Source organism: Myiozetetes cayanensis, unplaced genomic scaffold, assembly GCF_022539395.1.
Source record: "Myiozetetes cayanensis isolate MyiCay16 unplaced genomic scaffold, myiCay2020 scf43, whole genome shotgun sequence".
Taxonomy (NCBI): Eukaryota; Metazoa; Chordata; class Aves; order Passeriformes; family Tyrannidae; genus Myiozetetes; species Myiozetetes cayanensis.
In genome coordinates this window covers 412394-431486 of record NW_026087665.1, presented here as the reverse complement: position 1 = coordinate 431486, position 19093 = coordinate 412394, and the positions used below count along the sequence as shown (strand labels likewise).

The following is a 19093-nucleotide window of genomic DNA, read 5'->3' as shown; positions in this document are numbered from 1 at the left end:
TTGAAATTAGTTGTTAAAATTGTTACTTTTCTGATAGGACATAAATATGTGCCTGTGCATATATGCCTATATAGACATGAAAATATGCATATATATATATTAACACATACATATGTCTGGGTGCCCACAGATGCATATAATTATAAAGCAGTATAATTGAGTGTCATTACACCCAGTATTAATTCTACTGCATTAGATCTAAGACATGGGGATTGTAACACCCAACACTCCCTTGTCTGTGCTTTATTCCTGGAGGTGTAGCTGGGCAGGGTGGGAGCCTGTTCTATTCTCCCCCTGATTAAACTTCAAAAGAAAACCTCAACTGCATCTGCAGTTTGGAGATTTTAAGAGTCTTCTCCCCAGGTTCCAGAACAGTACCTGATTACAGATATCTGGGAAGAAAGAAAAGCAGCAAAGTTCTGTACACCCTCCTTGTCATCACAGTGTTCCTGTTCAAAAAGGGATTTTGCTTTGTTTCAGTCATCTGTACTTCAACATTTTTTTCCAGTTAGTAATTTTTCCTTCTCATTCAAACTCACCAACAGACAGGAACCACAAGAACATGCAGACTTTGGGTTGTAACATGGTTTGTCTTGACTCCTGCTGACTGGTTGGCAATGAGCACCCTCCTTTGAAACTGTAAAGCAATCCTAGAACCTGATCCAAAAATGCTTTGTGTTAAAAAATAACAGATTTTGCAAATTTCACAAGTAATTGAGATTTTAAAGCTGCTAAATTTAAACTGATTTTTAATTCACAATCAAATAACAAAACATCAGGTGTTCTTGTATTTTATAATATTTTACTTTATAAGCTATTAACTCTTGACAATAGAGATGTTTTCAGAGCTTTTGTTTTTTTTCATTGGTTTGAGAGAATTTTTTTGGTTTTTTTAAACACCAGGTAAATAATTTCAAGATAATATTTTGCCTCCCTTTTTCAAATTCAGTGTAATATTTGTATTCCTCTGTACTGCTGACAGGTTGTTCAAATTCCTACTGAAAAAGCTGGGTAAGTTTCCACAAATAACTATGCACTGGTATTTATAATCAAGTTGTCTTTGAGTTAGATAAAATATGGCTGGAAATATCATACCACAAATTGGTCTTCACAGCCATGTAAAACATAAAAAGGCAGCGATGTGTTTAAATTCTTACAAGAGACATCTTGGTTATACACCATGAATTACTGCCTCACTGCATGGAAACTCAGACAGATTATCCAGGGAAGACACAGAATTTCCATCACTGGAACCCTTTAAAGATAAGTAAGATAAATGGCTGTCCAGAAGGGCTTAAGTATTGCTGATACTGCTTTTGAGAGCGGGGACAGACTAAACCAGCTCCAAGATCCCCAAGTCGGTTTTCTCATCTCCTGCCTCTTCTTGCTGGGATTAAGGAGGTCAGAGAGGAACAGAGACTGGAGTGCTCTCTGATTTATATACCCAGCACTCCCCTCAGCACCACGCTCCTCATACAGGGAGGGCTGGGAGCTCAAAGTAAACGCAGCTCTGAGCTCTGCACAGGATGCAAACACGGCCAGCAAGGCTTGTGCTGTCACACAGTGTAGGGATGATGCTCAGGTGAGCCCCTGCATCACCTTCCCCTGGTCCCCGGCTGCAGAGCACCCCTGTGCCACCCCACAGAGCCAGCCAAAAGGATGTTATCTCCCCTAATCTACAGATCCAGTCTGCATGAAACTATATAAATCTGCCAGCATAGCCAGGGTTATGACCACCCCAGCACAATCCAGCTGAGAGGCACCAGAGGTGGCTGCTGGGGCACTGCCTGAGCTTTTGTGCTCCTTCCAGGAGCATTATCTCAAACACAGGGGTGCAAAGCCCCAGGAAAAGCCCTACAGGTTCAGTTTGTGCTCTGACTGGTTTGGCAGCTGCACCTGAACACCAGCACCAGGTTCCATCTGGCTCTATCAACCAGCCCGAGCCCACGTCTCCATGACCACACATCATCCAGGACTCTCACCAATTCATCCCATATTGGAGCCCCCAGCCTAAATTTGTCCCTTCCTTTTAATCTAGAAAATAAAAGCAAAACTGTTTCAGAAATTCAAGGGTGTATCCAGGTAATGCCCAACCCAAAGGGGCACAACCTTCTCCCAGTGAACACAGCCTTAGGCAAGCATTGGTGACAGCGAGACCTGTTCTCCTTTCTGCTCCTGGATATTTAGACCATGCACTGAAGTAGGATTTAGGGCAGGAATTAAAAAGTAAGATACTTTTCCAAGTAAATTCTAAAAGGACTAAATTTTTTTAACCAAACAGATTGGAGTAATGTCACTAGAAGCCATATGCTGCTTCACCTCATCCGAGCTTGGGGAGGAGGGAGGTTAAATGGGGGGTTCTGGCAGGACAAGTTGTTTTTAAAAGGGCAGATACTTTCTCCTATTTTCCAGGCTGCCAACTGCTTCATCCCTTGCACTGACAGACTGTTTAGACTGGTTTAAAAAATCCTTCTGGGAATCTCGTGGCTTAATTTTTACAAAGAACGAGGAAAGAATTAGAGGGTGTGCAATGACGCTCCTCCAAAGCTGTGTTTTCATAACTCTGAAAACAATCTATATACTTTTGAGATTAGTCTATTTTATATTAAAAAAATGCTATTTTCTAATAGTTCAGCTTCTCTTGAGAATTCTCCTCCCTGGACAGCGCAGTGAAAGCCTCTGGTGCAGTGACAGCTGGACCAGTGTGATTTGTTCAGCTGCAAAGACGATAAAGGATTCCTATTAGGACACATCAGCTCTTAAGGTTGTGTGGTCCTTATACCCTCTCATATCCAACAGGGGTTTCCATTGATTTCTTATTGCTCAGTGCCTGGAGAACATTATGTAACACACTCTATGCAGACTTATGGAATGATACACACACTTTAGGTTTTTATAGTCAAAACAACGTCATTTGAAAGCACTCTGAGACAAATGGAGTTGGGGGGGGGGCGGTGTGTAACTCTGAACTATTCTAATTAAGGGTTAAAATGAAGTTAGAACTAAAACCTCCCAAAGTAGCTGGTTTGGTATATTATACTGTGTTAGGAAAAAGGTTGACAGTCCTGCAAAATGAAAAGCAGTGTTTCCAGCCTGCAAACAGCACAGATCAGGAGCTCGGAAGTGGCAGCGAGATTTCCCTGCCGTGCCAGAGAGTGATTAGTTGACACTGACAGTGAGGATTACAGGACAAGCTGTTCCCTTGACCTCTGGAGATATACGAGAGATTTGGAGATGTTTGCCAATTATTGTTGTTTTCAACATCTGCAGCAAAGTCCTGAAAATATTTTTAGTAATTGTTCAGGGCTGCTGGGTTGGTTTGCTTTGTACTGATACAGTCCACGGAACACGGTGAAAATTGGGATTCAAATCACTGCAAAGGATTAAAATGAAGGAATCTCAGCTCATTTTAAGAAGGCTTCATATTTTCTCCAGTGCATTTTGCATAATAGAGAGGATCTAGAAAGATGACAGATCTTCAATGCACCAAAAATATTTCTTAAGACATTGTTTAAAGAGTACACACTCAAGCTGTGGAATCAGTGTTTCATCTTAACATTGGCTTCATAACTGGGAGGGCTGGCAAAAGATTTACAGTTGTTTAATGCTGTGCACTGCTATGATTTTAAGAGACTTGCAAAATAACATTAATGTTTGCCTTCCAAACTAGATTTTTATGATGCATATGTTTATGTATTTTAATGTAATCTACCTTATTGCATGCAAAATGGCTTTAAAAAGAAAAATTAAGATCTAAAGCTGTCACAGAGACTAGAAAATTAACTTTGTTCAGTTGACTCATTTCTGAGTCTTGAACTCATTAATCAAACTGATTAAGTGCATATTAATGGAACTTAAGGAGGAAGATTTTTAGAGACAGGGAGATACATGCAATATTTTCCTGTGGAGCCCTTTGTGTCCCAGAATCTTAAATCAGCCCTTCAAGACTCTTGGCATGGAAAAGTCTGGCAAAGGATTTAAAAAATGAATGTGCTTCATTATGCATGCAGGTAACCCTCCTGAATTAAAATGCTAAGGGAAATGTAGGATGAAATCCCGGATGTGGGCAACGACAAGGCAGAAATTTATAAATGCTGCATTAAAACAATTAGCTTTTCTTTAATTGTGCTCATTTTGTCTCACTAGGAAGTAAATGAACTGAATTCCTCAGAGGATGGTACGAGACTTTCATGTGGTTATTCATCTCAAGTTACTTTTAATTCAGTTTAATTAAATTTGGTTAAAGTTCCTCAGTTTTCAGTGCTTTCCCTTTTTTTAAAATCACAGTTTATTCCCCTGGGTCATTTAAGCAAAGGGGGTAGGTGGGTATTCCTTGTTTAAATGAACTCTTGAGCCATGCCTGGGTTTACTAATATTCATTTTTAGGGTTAAAATAACACAAACAGTCAACATTATTAAAGATAAGAACAACAAACCCAACATGTTCACATTTGGCAGGAAGTGGCTGCACTGCCACCACAGAATTTCACGACACCAAGTGCCATTGCCCACACCAGCTGAGATGGCAGAGCTCCTGCAGAGCTAATCCTGGGATGTGTTTTGGTTCCAACTTTGCTTCCTGCCCAAACGACACCTGCGTGTTGCTCCCGAGCCAAGATGTGTTTACGTACACAAGAATCTATTTCCAGGTTTCCCCAGCAGGCATTTGGTGTGTTTATTTAAGAATAATTTAAGAAAAAGCTCCTTTCATCAAAAAAATGTAAGATTGCTAGAATCCCCAGAAAGAAAAGAAAAAAAAAAAAAAAAAAAAACCTGTCTGCTAAGATATTATACTTCTTGGAAAGAGAATATAAGAAGTTTATGATCTGGGCAATAACTCTAAAAAAGAAAAGTGTTTCTGTGAGAGTGGGAAGAAAATTTTTATGAACTGGATGCTGAATGAGCAATTCCAAAACATCATCTACCTAAAAATACTCGAATTAATGTGGTTCTGTCACAGTTGTTGGCAAGAAACCAAAGGTAAGAAAATCATAGTTTAAAAACTGGGAGGAAAATAAGAGGAATTTTCTCAAATATGTGGTCAGGTTGTCCTGACATGCAGGGCAGCACAGAAAGGGTCTTTTCCTTCCCTTCCCACCTTGTCTGAATCACAGAGACCTCTCAGCTCTCCCTGTAAGCCCCAGGATTGGTCTTTGGGAGGAAGCTGGAAATGAGGCTTTGCTTTCTTTCCAAACAGAAAGGGAACACACAACTCTTGCATACCAAGAAATCAAATAAATTAACCTCCAAGAGCTGCCCACAGGTCACTATTTCTTGTGATGGTGCCAAGGCTGGCTTTGGGTTTTATCCCTCCTCTCCATTGTCCCTTACTCTTAACAGACCTGGTACCTGCTGCTCCAGCAGGGCAGGCTGAGGTTTCTCCTTGCACCCTCCAATGGAGGTAGAATTTCTCTGTATGCAGAGAAATGTGTGCAAGAGCAGCAGAAAAATCCTGCACGTGAATCTGAAGATAAAAAGAAACCAAGAATTTGGCTGATTTGGAAATATAGGCAATAGTGGGGAAGAAGTAACCTTCATTAAAAAATAAGAAAAAACAAATAGAGAAAAAAACAAACAAAAAAATAAAGAAAAAAACTAAATTATGTTAAAGGTTAAAAGCTGGATGAGATACTTCAGCTGTTTACATGTGCAAATACAGAAGAATTAATGGCACTGTTAACATGACCTTAGAGCTCTATTAGAAAGGTGACATTTCTTATTTTCCCCTGGATGCAAGTGGATCTTTGAATGTCTGCTATAGGTCATCAGGGTGACATTCCATTTAGAAGCCTAAATGTCACGTGAAAAGGAGCAAAACCACAACCTGATCTAAGGAAAGCTGAGAACTAGAACGACAAAGAAGATGCTGTCCACGAGAACAGAATTTTGAAATGTTTTGAAGGAGCAACTTCTTAATTTCCTGTTATTACACTGCGTTTCTTTCAATTCTAGAGATTCCAGAATACCTACAATGAGTGCTGGGGAATTAGGACAGACATAATATCTTTATAACATGACACTGCCCTTGAGCTTAGGCTGAAGCCCAGCAGCCTATTGCAGCTGTTCTGCTCCAGCAGGATCTGCATCCAGGGTAGGGAACTGGCAAGGAGGAGGATTGGGCTGACCCAAATTGGTGGAAACACTGTTTTTTAATGTACATCAGTACTGACTATAAACTACAGAGAAACTCAAGCTAGCTGGTATTAAATTCAGCATTTTCAGTCCTAACTAAGAGAAGTTTGCTGTCAACTGCTTATATTCTTTTATACATATATATATTCTTTTATATATATAGTCTTTACAATATGAACAGAATTTTTACTTTTTCCACTTCCTTCCACAATCCCTGCACTGTATCAAATCTTTCCCTCTGTGACTTAATTCTCCAGACTTGCTCAATGTCATGAAATGTCAAGAAATATATTTTGAGTAACTCCCCAGGCAGCAACCTGGGAGAAAGTGGGAACAGAGCAGCGTTTCAGACCCCACACCAGAGATCTGGACAAGGCGACAGGGAATTTGTGTGGCTTCAGGTTTTTTCCCCTCACACCAATCTTTACAGTGTTCTTTACCTAAACATCCCATGGCTGCCTTGGATTCTGTTGGGAAGACTTTTTCTGGTGACTCCAGCACCTCTGAGCACGTTGGCTCTTGCACTTCCCTGGTTAACTGTGACCTGCTGCCCATTCCATCAGTACAGGGATGCACAGGACAGTTGTGCCACAAACAAGGTAAGGCACCATCCTCACAGGAGCTGTGGACCAGCTGCACCTTCTCTCCAGTTTTTGGATATTCTTTCTGCTTTAAATCTCCTACTTTTGTCCCCATTGACCAACGTGGCACGTCGTAGGAATCATAAGACAAGGGAATGGTGAAGCCCAGAAAATAAAGTCTCCTGTGAGTCATGAGAGGCCAGCAGGCACCTCAGCCATAGCCCTGAGCAGCAGCAATGTATCAACACCACCAACAGCTTAAAACAAGAGGTTTGGAAGGACCAAATTTCAGGGGACCACTTCCTGTTCCTGTATTTTTTCCAGTTCATCAACTTGTTGCATGAGTAAGGGGGAAGTAACCCAGGCAAAGCTCTGCTGAGAAGCATTAAAATGTAACTACTCATTTAACTTCATTTTCAATATAGAGTTTTGCCTTGAGAATTTTAAGAGAAACTGCCTCAACCAAAAAGACTTTTCCTTTTTTTCCCCCACCCCTAAGCTGCAAAAAAAGCCGTACACTGGAAAACAGACATCATGCCCAGGGCTTCACACCAAAAACATCTTACCCCAGGCTACCTTCTCCCTCCCCTCTTTGTAATCCACATAAGGAAATAGAATTCAAGGAAGAACAATTAAAAGGTTTGTTACATTCATGGAAACAGCAAATGACTGTTGGGGGTTGACATCAGCAGTTCTTGCAACCGGGTAATAAGAGCTACATGTGATGCAAGGCCTGAAGACAAAAACAAGGGGGAGGACTCAGGAGGGCTCTGAAACAGCTACTGAAGGTGTCAGCAGAAGGCTCTGAAAATTTTTAGGTAGTTCACACGGTTATGGATGGAGGGGATGCAACAAACCAGGACAATCCTGCTGGGCAGACTGTATGGAAGCAACCACAACCCAATAACTGACCAGGAAGGATCTTGCAGCTCTACAGCCAAAATAAGAGATTTGGGAGCAACCAAGAGGAGCTCTTCCAACTCCCATTCCCTTGGTGGATTTCTGACTGAGCCTAAGCACTCTTTCCTAAAGGGTGTTTCCTTTCCTCAAGCAATGTAATACTTTGAGACCAACACCTGATCTCACGAAGCAGCTCTTACTTTTCATACAGAAAAAACAAGGCACTTGATACTTTTTTACAAACTGTTTATAAAAATTATTTCATTATAAACTGATATGAAAAGGCAAATATTTCAAATGGAGTAACACTAAAGAAGCCAGGATATCCTATGTTCACTAAAACCTATTTATACACCATATATACACCTGAACCTACTTGGTAGGGTCAGGGAACAGTCTATGATCCATTAACCCAGGACACAAACAGGTTTTTTTACCTTGCCTCAGCCACACCCCTGTGTGATCCTCACTGTAGTAGAAGCTGCATCTGCACGGGGAATTTTCTCTCAAAATTCATTTACTAAAAGGCAGTAGCAGTTTTGCACTTTTTTGAAAGAGTGGAAAACTGATTCCACGTGGATCAGTAACGAGAGCAGTAATTGCCACGGGGCTGACAAGAATTTATGCAGAAGTTCTCGATTGCTTCTAATGGCCTGTCAGACAGTGAAAGGGAATGCAAAGCAGATCATAAAATAAACTCCAGTTCTAAGAACAACATTCTTGAAACTTTCACTCTTGCTAAGAAATATGAAAATATGAAAGAGCTAAAGCAGTTTCTGGAGAAGCAATAAAACTGCACTATTACCCAGTGACTCCTTCAGATCAGATTTTGTGATTGCACCAGAAAATGAAATCGTGTTTTCCAGGATTTTACATCCATATCATAAATGAAGAACTGCAGTAGAACAGAAACTTCACCAACAGATTATTACTCCTCCAGTTCAGGTTGGTTGAGCAATATCACAACTGATACCTCAAAACCACAGAAATGACAACAGTTTCCACCAGTGTAAACTGAGTGTGACCGGGGCACAATAATCTACTTACTGTCCCCAAGATAACACCAGGATGTGTTGTAGATGCTTGGAAATGCAATTATGCTACAGTTGAAGGACTTAAACGTGGGGATGTCTGAACATTAATAGCTGAAAATGGGAAATAACGACTAATCTAAGAAATGCAGATGGAAAATGAATTGTGAGCTCGTAGCTGCTTTTTATACAGCAAAATGAACTCAGTACATGAATGAGACTATTCCCTTGCACAAGGTTCCTGAAGCAGTTCATGCAATCCAACATTTTTGGATGTGCAGATTTTATAATGTATTCCCCCTTCACAAGCATCAGGACAGACATATTTTGCACTTAAACTGCAGAAAACAGTTAAATGCTAATTCTGTTACTGCATCAAAAGTCACAAGTAGGTTTCAAGAGCCCTAAAAGAAAGAGTTATATTAATTCTAGAAAATAAATGTGACTTTAACTTATTATACTAAGTAAGGTCACTGGCAGAGAAAAGTTGAGGATATGTGAAAGGCAGCTATAAATATATTAGATATAAAGGCAGTGTACACTAAGTTAAAAAATACACAAAATGGTGTTTCCCTGCCACTGTGTCTTCCCAGCACTGTGTCTCTTATTTTCATCCCTTAATCCTTCAAAGACAGACTGTCACTTTAGGTGGTCACAACTTTCCAAGTTAGCCCTAAACTGGCGAGCTCAGATTATTATCAGTGATTGCTGAATAAATTAGCGTGGAAAGAACAGTCTTGTTGACTCATTTTCAAAACAAAAATGATTTTAATTAAAAAAAAAAAAATTAGAATTTGGAAGAGGAGGCACCTTATGTGCTGTAAAACAACCATACACCAATAAATAGCATCTCATTGCCCGAAGGAGACTTTCTGTTGAGCTGTAAACAAACTCACCAGTCACAAGCCCTGTATTTGATGTTGCCACCAACCAGCAAAATTAAATACTGACAACTTTTAGGGAGAGGAAAGAAAAAAAAAACAATTAAGGATCATCTAGAGAGAGAAATTCTTTCCAGGGAAGCTGACCATCACCTGGTGAGCCCATGCACCACCTTCAGCAGCTGTGGGCAGGAACCACAGCCCCCCCACACTGCTGCCAGGAGGGGATCCAGGGGGAATCCAGCACCAGGATCAGCACTGCCTCTCACCTGCTCCCCCAGAGCACTGCCAAGGGGCTGCACAGCACAACTACTGAGTTTATCCAGAAACTGCTGGAGAAACTTTTAAAGAAGAGAGTGGAGGAGTTGGACAAGATCAAGAGTAGAGAGTTAGCAAGACATGCCAGCTGCCCCTCCTAACATCAGGCTGTGCTGCCAGAAGTAAATATACCATTTCCAAGAAAAAACATAACCCTTGCAAATAAACGTACGTTTCAGTGAATAATTTTCCTTCTGGGAAGACTCAGAAAAGAAAAATACAGGTTTTTCAGGCTTCCCAAAGGGACATTTGTCACTTCTTCCAGTCACTGGGTAGGGATTCCATATTACATCCCATAGGTAATATTACCTTCTCACCTCAGGGAAATGAGGTTGGGCATAACTCAAACTGCTGCAAGGATGTCACATATTGTATTTTATTATATTCTCCTTTAAAACAGCAGTGCACAGATGGATCAGTGTGTAATGAATATGGGATTCAGACATTTCACAAGACATAAAGCTTTCAAGCTGCTGCCCTTTCAGAGAACTATAATCTCCTGACAGGCTTGTGTTTGCTCTGAATCCACGTTCCTGGACAACTCCAGGAACAGTTTATATTGTTCAGTAAATTTGCTTAAGTGTAGAAAAACCAGAATCATTTATTTCTTCGTGAAACCTTCATTGAACTGAACTCAACGTTAGTCTACAAATCTCTCAGGCACATGGTGGGATTTTGGGGTTGTCCTGTGCAGGGCCAGGAGTTGGAATTGATGATCCTGTGGGTCCCTTCCAGCTCAGGATATTCTATGTATTTTTGATTCTGTAAGTGGTTACTGAATGCTATGCAAAACCATCAAATCCATTTCAAGTGTCATTACTCCCCACTTTACCAAGGCAAAAATGAAGCTTAATATGTCCATTTTCCAATGTTCAGGACTCTTAAAAAGGATATCTACCAATAAACCAAAGGTCTCCTTGGCAGCACTTTATGATATACTAATTTTAAAAGGAAAGAGAATTATTTATACAACTGCTCCAATAAAGAGTACCAAAAATGTAGAGGACCTTTACAATGTGTTCGAAAAGCTGCATTTCAAGATATTCACTAACTTGATTTATTTTCCTTGTGTAAATCAGAGCAAAACCTTCCAGGAAAACAATCCTAAAAACCTAGGGAAAACAGCAACCAGTGAATAAAATAATGTGCTGTGGGAAAACACAAACATATTTTCCCAGGCTGTGCTACTGAGCTTTTCAGACTATCTCAGAATCTCAGCTGTGTCATACCTCCCCAAGGGAAAAGAAATATTTTAAGTGCAGTATCAAAATAATAACAATTTAAAAAAAGGAAAAAAAAATTGTCTGATGACACATCTCCTCTCTTGCTAAAATCCTATTTTATAAATTCCTTTCCCAGCAAATAAAATAAAATATGAGGGTAGTCTACATTCATGTCTGGGGAAAAAAAAAAAAAAGCTTAAACTAAATAATAATTTTGTGGAGTGTCATTCATTGTTTATATTGTCCCCAAAGTATTCTACCATGACCAGTTATATGAGGTAACAGCAATAAATAACATTTTTTTTGATTAAAAAAAAACAAATGTCTCCCTTATCTTTTCCTGCCTAAACTGAACACCTGCTGAATCAATAGTCACAGATTCAAAATTCAGTGAGAAGGCAATAAAAAGATTCCCAATTCTATATAAAGGATTAAAGAACCATAATCCAAGAGCTGTGCACGGCTATGTGCTCCTTCTGCTGGTGAATGGAAAAGGAAGAAGGAAGGGGCTTCAAGGAAAGCAGCCAAAGGAAACTGCAGCAAATGTAAAAAGCATTTCAAGGCTATATTTAGAGGAAGACATTCTTCCTGCATTTGCCAAGCTGTTCACGTCATTTCACACAGCATGTTTTATCCAGCTTTATAAGTCTAGGAGAGAGCAGGAGGGGGGGAAAAAAAAAAAAAAAAAATCTGGATCAGTTGCCAGAAATGGAAATCTTGCATTTCTGGAGACGGACGAGTATTTTAAGCATGTGAATTCAAGAGTACTTTCCAAAGGGGGGGAAAAAGGGGAGAAGAAAGGAGGGGGCCAGGCAGGGTGTTAAAGCTTTGCCCAGACATCACAGAAGGACCCTGCAGAAAATGGTTTATCGGTAACATGAGTTTGCCTCCAAAACTCTCTTTTGAGCCAGGCTCACAAGCCTCAGCTCCATCACTAAAATTACTAAAATGTGTGAATTTCACAAAGTTCGAGTCTTCAGCTGGTATAAACTAGACTTGTCCATGTTCCTGTGGATTGGAGACATCAGTTACATAAGCAATTACATATTTCTCCTGTATAATGTGATAAACAACCCCTCAAGATGAATGAAATAAACACCAAACACACAGAGGTGGAAACAGTAACAAAAATACTCCCGTTTGATAAGAATATTATGATTTTTTTTCTTAGCATATGTCACAAGGAGCAGGATTTGCAAAAAAAAGAAATGCCAGGGTACCAAAAAAAATATGTCAGCACCAGATGTAACGGTATCAGGAACAAACCACATGGAAATTTCCTGTTAGTGACCTTCTGGAGAGTGCTGATGGAATTGCTTTGAGATAGAGATTGATTTAAGGACTGGCTTTACTTAAACTTACGCAGATGACTTCTATAAAAAGTTTTTACCTTCATTCCCTTCTCCAGGTGGCTGATAAAACGAAAGCCCCAGAGATATGATGGCTGCAATTTCCAAGATTATAAGAGTCACATCCTGCAACGCTTCCCAGACTAGCTGTATGAATGTTTTTGGCTTCTTTGGAGGTATAAAATTTTTTCCAAAAATAAGCTTTCTTTTTTCTAGGTCCGCAGCAGTGCCGGCTAATCCTGTAAATAAAATAAGAGAAATTAAATTCAAATTGCAGTGAAATAGTAAATGCCCACTTGTATCTGCATTCCTATAAATTACTTCTTTAAGGAAAGCTACAAACTGTGTCACCAATGGCATATTAACAAACAGGTAGATATTCCACTTAAGTTTTGCTTTTGCAAGATGATTTGTCTTTATGTTCTGAACAGAATTCTTATGGGCTCCTTTTAATACAAATTCCCGCCAGGTTTAATCACAAAAAAGTCTTTGAATTAGGAGATATATTTTAATAAGACCTATGTACATAGATACATATGCAAATGTAAGCAGTGACTACTGAAAATAGATCATAAAGCAGGAATAAATGATATTTGGGATGAAGTTGGAATAGCTGTTGGCAGCTTTTAGAAGTACCAGTAGAAGATGATACTTTGTTCTGGATGCAGATCGACGAACTCAAAGTATAAATCAATAAATCACGTCTTGTGCTGCTTCAAAGCAACCTCTCTGGTTGCAGATGGGCTGCAACTCAGCACTGGAATGAACTGAACCCCATTTTTGTCACGTGAAAAAAGACAAAATGACAGGTTCTATATGCACAGAAAGGGAAGAAGGAATGGTATGGTTGCTTAAACTGACATAAAAATGCACATATTTTGAATGATGCTTCAATTTAAGATAATTTCAACTTAAGGATGCAGGATAGGAATGAGTGGTTGTGCTGAATAACCCACTTGGGTAGGGGTTTTTTAATTATATTAAAGTATGATCATCTAGTGACCTTCCAGAAAAAAAAAAAAAAAAAACAAAACACAACACAAAAACAAGGGGAAAAGAAAAAAAAAATCACAAAAAAAAACCAAACCAAAACAAAAACTTATGTCTGTCTCAGCAGTATAAAAAACTGCAATAAGTATTACATATATCTGCCAAATAATACCTGATATCATAGAATTTTTAGGTTGGAAAAGACCTTTAAGATCATCAAATCCAACTGTTAACCCAACACTGCCAAGGCCACCACTAAACCACATCCCCAAAGTGCCACAGTCACAGGTCTTTTAAATAAATCCCTCCAGGGTTGGTGACTCCACCACCTCCCTGGGCAGCCTGTTCCAATAGTGGACAACCCTTTCCATGAAGAAATTTTTCCTAATATTGAATTTAAACCTCCCAGGGTGTAACTTTGGCCCATTTGCTCTTGTCCCATCGCTTGTTGCCTGGGAGAAGAGACCTACCCAGCTGGAACACTTACAAAGCTACAGGTTTTGAATGTGATAGAAATGTAAAGTTGTTTATGTTTATTCACCCTTGCATGACACCTGGAAAACACTGAAGTTCAGGGCTTGTCTCAGAGGAACACCAAGGTGCCTGCAGGAGAGCAAGAGCAAAGCGTGGACCCCACGCTGGAAGGATTCCTCAGCTCAGGCAGGTCAGGATGAGTCCTTGCCTGTCCCACAGCCCATCACCACCCACGGGGTACATCAGGAATGGGAAGCCCTGGAAACATCACCTTCAAGATGTCAGGGAACACCAATCAGGTCCTAAAGTGCTGAGAGTCCCCACTGTGGGTGTGTGGGTCGCCCAGGATGGTCCCCAGCAGTGTCCCTTGCTGGTCAGTCCCCTCTCAGATGACAGCTCTGGGCCCAAGCACTATTTCTGCAAGATGAAAGCGATGCTTTTCCAAACATATCAGTCCTGCCACTGTCCAGGCAGATAGTGACTCACCTTTCACTCCAGGTGTATAATTACAGCTGCTGGGTAGCTGCTGGCTCTTGGTTAACTCATCAAACTTTCATCTTACCTTCAGCTTCTAAGAAACACAACCCTTCTCCCCCAGATAAAGGCACGCTGTAGTTATTATTACCTCACTTCATTTAATTTTCAGTACCTAGTGCTCAGTGACACTGTGACAGCCTCCAGCCGTCATGAAATGTGTCTGTGTTATCTCCCATGATTCAAACAACAGCATGCCAGACCTCTCCACTCCTCTGAGAGCTGCCAGGCAGCTTCCAAGGCAGGGTAAACCCTTTTCCCTGAGGAATTGCGGGCTCTGAGCCATGGGATAGCTGCCTTTTGATGACCCAACACAGGTGACAGTAGTTAGGGTAGCACAGGGGAGAGAGCAGGGCAGTCCCTCAGTGCTGATGGGATCTGACATAGGGACAAGCCTTCAGCAAAAAACAAACAAGTGCAGTCTGATCAGCTTGCAGAGGCCTGTAACGCCCCTCAGTGCAAGGAAGGATTTTCACTAAAAGTCAAAGAATCATAGAATCATTAAGGTTGGGATAGACCTCTAAGATCATTGGATCTGACCATTAACCCAACACTGCCAAGTCCACCACAAAACCACGTCCCCAAGCATCATGTCTGCAATTTTTTTTTTAACACATCCAGGGATGGTGACTCCACGCCACTTCCCTGGGGAGCCTGTTCCAGTGCTTGGCAGATCTTTCAGTGAAGAAATTTTCCCTAAAATCCAACCTGAACCTCCCCTGGGACAACTTGAGGCCATTTCTTCTTGTCCTGTCCCTTGTTACCTGGGAGTAGGGCTTGATCCTCCCCCTGGTTTTACCCTCTAATCAGGGAGTTGTAGAGAGTGAGAAGGTCCCTCCTGAGCCTCCTTTTCTCCAGGCTGAGCCCCCCCAGCTCCCTCAGCTGCTCCTCATATGACCTGTCAAAAGGACACGCACAATTTGCACTGTGCCCCCAAAAACACAACCTACTCCTACACAGAGCTGACTTCATCCATAAAAAAAATTTCCATGGGCAGCATTGACAGCTGTGGGGGCAGCAATTTGCATCTCGTGCATCTTCAAGCAGCAACACAAAACCCCGAAACAGAAGGAACTGGTAGAGCACATTTGAGAATGGAAGGAAGAGGAAAAATGCCTGTTTTCCAACACAGAACATATGTGCTCAGTGGTGGGCCAGCTCCAGCAGGTCAGCACGTGAGTGGGGACTCACCAGCATGGAAGGGAGGGCTGGAATGGTACAGGAAATAATTGCTCCAGCATTTTTCAACAATCCTCATCCCATTTACCGAGACATGATGAATTCATGACTTTGATGTTGTACCTCACTGTCAGGAGGGAATGCAAAGCACACATCTCCTGTCCCGTGTTTACAAGGTCTATATAAATACACCTACATCCTGAGAGGCCTCCAAAGCAAAAGAGAGGCACTGGAGCTCAGATTGCTGCTTTTTCTCTGAGACGAAAATTATTTAGGCACCATAAGGCTGAAGATTAAACCGAGTTTAAAGTATCCATGGTCATCATTTTCCAGACTAAAGTCCACATAACCCATGTTGGAATTCAGACATAAATTTTACTTCACTCTTTCATTTCTCCTAATAAATATTATCTTTCTTAGGAACCACAAATAGACAGGAGTAAATTATGCATGTGATTTTACTCTTTTCTATAAGTCTGTGTCCTGGGGAAATTACTCACCCCGTCTCATCTAAAAAACAGAGTATATTCATGTTTAATAATGAAATTTATCTCCTTGTAAATCATTTACAAATCCTAGAAAACTAAATTCAAGGTTCAGTTCATACCAAGCACTTTCTCTTCTCCAGAGGCCTGGCCAACACTCAAAATCCCATTCAGCAAAATGTTGAAGCTTTTTTTTTTTTTTATCCCACTGAAAGCCAGAGACAAACTCCTAAATTGAGAAAGAGAAAGGAAAGGGGAGAATGAAGAAATCTACAGACCACGTGATGAAATCAGATCATAACAGTTCCAAGCACTACTGTAGAGACAGGGTCAGAAAGGGACAGAATCACAGAAGGTCCTGGGGTGGGACACACAAGGATCATCCAGTCCAGCTCCTGGCCCTGCACAGACACCCCAGAAATCCCACCCTGGCCCTCAGAGCGTTGTCCAAACCCTCCTGGAGCTCTGGCAGCCTTGGGGCTGTGCCCACTGCCCTGGGGAGCCTGTTCAGTGCCAACCACCCTCTGGGGGAAGAACCTTTCCCTGAGATCCACCCTGAGCCTGCCCTGGCACAGCTCCAGCCATTCCCTGGGGGCTGTCCCTGGTCCCCCTAGAGCCTGTTCCTCCTACTCCCCTCCAGCGGGGACAAAGTTACACAGGGAGATGCAGCTCCTGAAAATGGGACTGAGCATCTGAGGCAGCACGAGATGTTTATTTTAAAAAAACTTCCATAAATTCACATTGTTATTGCTGACAGAACACACAAGGGGAGCATTCTTTATCTTTTCCAAGTGTTTGTTCAGAAATGTGAAACAGTCCTAAAGGTGCTCTGAGCGAGCCTGGGTTGTTGGGGAGGATGAGAGGTGGCTGGGGCTGCCCGTGGCCCTGGCAGAGCTGCGGGAGCTGCTCTGACAGGCACCACAGATGGCAAACACGTCAATTAGCACAGCAAGGGCTGGACAGGGACATCTGTCCTCACCAGTACTGTCGACCAGGAGATGGCCTTCCTGCTGCTAGACTGGTTTATGTTGGTTTTTTTCAGATTGCACACACTGACTTCATCACTGCTACTGAATATTGTACTTTTATTTCTCGCTTGCCCCAGGAGTCCTGTGACAATGAGAGCACTGCAAATAAAAGTAATTTAAAATATCATGATATAGAACATCTAAGGGACTGAAAAAGAACCAATGAGGACTAAAAAACATGAATGGCAATACCAGTTTGATATGACTTCAGACTTCACACGTTACTGGCACAAGCATCAGCCTGTGCCAGTCTTATGTTCTGTATGACCCATCTTATATTCTTTATGACAGTAAGTCACAGACTGTCTGGATTTATGATCATTTCTCCACACAAGCAGATGTATTTTATTTTTTAAGTGCTTTTCTAGGTCAAAGCTGTGCAATATTACTTGATCAAAGTGTTTTACAATGGATGTGGGGATTTGGGTTAAATTTATATACAAATATTATACACATATTCAAGAAATACTGTGAAAATTTATTACTGATGCTTCCAGCACCTGAGTAATTTCTTAAGGTTTCAGTTTCCAAAACTTTTCCCCAAAATTTACTTGAAATTTGTGGTCGAATGAAAGTGATTGCATAGAAAACATTTTCTACAATGTTGTGCAGAATATTGAATGCATTTATGATTTAATCTGGCATTTTTGCTTTTTTTGGGAGGCAGAAGAAGAACAAAAAACTGGAGAAATGCCACTTAATGAATTTTCTCTGTTCCTTATCTACATCTGTCAGTTGGTGCACGCTGAACACAAAGCCATCGTTTCAATTAATGCCTGGAAAATTGTATTTCTCTGACAGCCATCTCCACTGCAACCAAATGGAGCATGACAAACAGAGAATGATTTTGATGCTGCAAAAATAGCAAAAGCACAGCACTACTAAAGCAACAATGAAAAAAAATAAAAAAAAAACCATAAAACTTGCAACAGAATGTTTCAAATTGGCTTAAATTATGAGCTGAAGGCTGGAGAATTTACATTTGCACTAATTGTGCAAATATACCACTCATTGCTTATTAACTTTCTTCTATACGTTTTCTGACTGATCCAGAAAAATAGGTAAAAATTTCAAAGAGCAAAACATGCGAACAATGTACTTTAAAAATCACAGCATAGTAACTTCAAATGCAAGGTTTGTTCAGCACAGGAAGGAAAGGCTGTGGACAGGAAGGCAAAGGAAAGCCGACGATTCTGGTCAGTGAACTAACCAAATATGGAGCAACAATTCCATGTGACATCCCTGAATTCTTCCTGTGAGAACTCAGACCTATATTTTATCTCCAAAATCCCAGTCATCCCAACCTCAAACTCTCTTGTCCGATGATGAGCATCCCACCATCGCATTAGCCAGGTCTGCACAGAAACTGAAAAGCAAACCACTGCAAAGTATGACCTCAGCAATTATTTCATTTTCTTTGCCTTTTTCTTTGCCTTATTTCTCATTTAACTCTGAAACAGCCCCTAGCATCCCTGCTGCTACATAAAGATTCAGTATAACCTGCCCAGGCTCACTGGCTCAGGTGTCTCATGCAGAGATTCTCACATCTTTATATTGTGAATTAGAAATATTTGCCCAGTTACTGCTCTCGTAATGTGGGAAATTCAAACCCACAGTCCCATTCAACATGTTTAGTGGGATTTTAATCTCTGGATTTGGAAGCAGATTTCTGGGCACTGTTCTGCTTTTCTCTGTCCAACAAGCCAGAAGTGACAGCAGGGCTTTTTTTCTTCCACTTCTGTGTAAGAAGTATTACGCGTGTAGTGATAATACAGGGCTGAAAATGTCAAATTTTCAATTCAAATCAATAGCTAGGAACTAACAGATTTACTTGCTGAGGTCTGCCTTAGAAGCTCTTCCTACCTAAGAAATTGGGGAAGGCAAAGAGAGACACACAGTAAACTGGGATAACTGTTATGGTTTTGATCAAATGCTGAGGAAGGTCTATTTTGCCCCTCGTGTGTAATGATGTCATCAGGCACACTATG

At 40.9% G+C, this 19093-nt stretch overlaps 1 protein-coding gene across 15 annotated transcripts in view; it reads right to left on the bottom strand.

Annotated features, from left to right (window-relative positions):
- ATP2B2 (ATPase plasma membrane Ca2+ transporting 2) overlaps positions 1-19093 on the bottom strand; it is a 406430-nt gene that overhangs the window by 104309 nt on the left and 283028 nt on the right. For all 15 annotated transcript variants that reach the window (XR_007630698.1, XM_050330693.1, XM_050330687.1 and 12 more), the window contains one exon: positions 12457-12654. Coding sequence is in view for 14 of the 15 variants with exons in the window: in XM_050330693.1 (XP_050186650.1) it covers positions 12457-12654 (198 nt within the window). In the remaining variant the exon portion in view is untranslated. The remainder of the gene's footprint in view (positions 1-12456; positions 12655-19093) is intronic.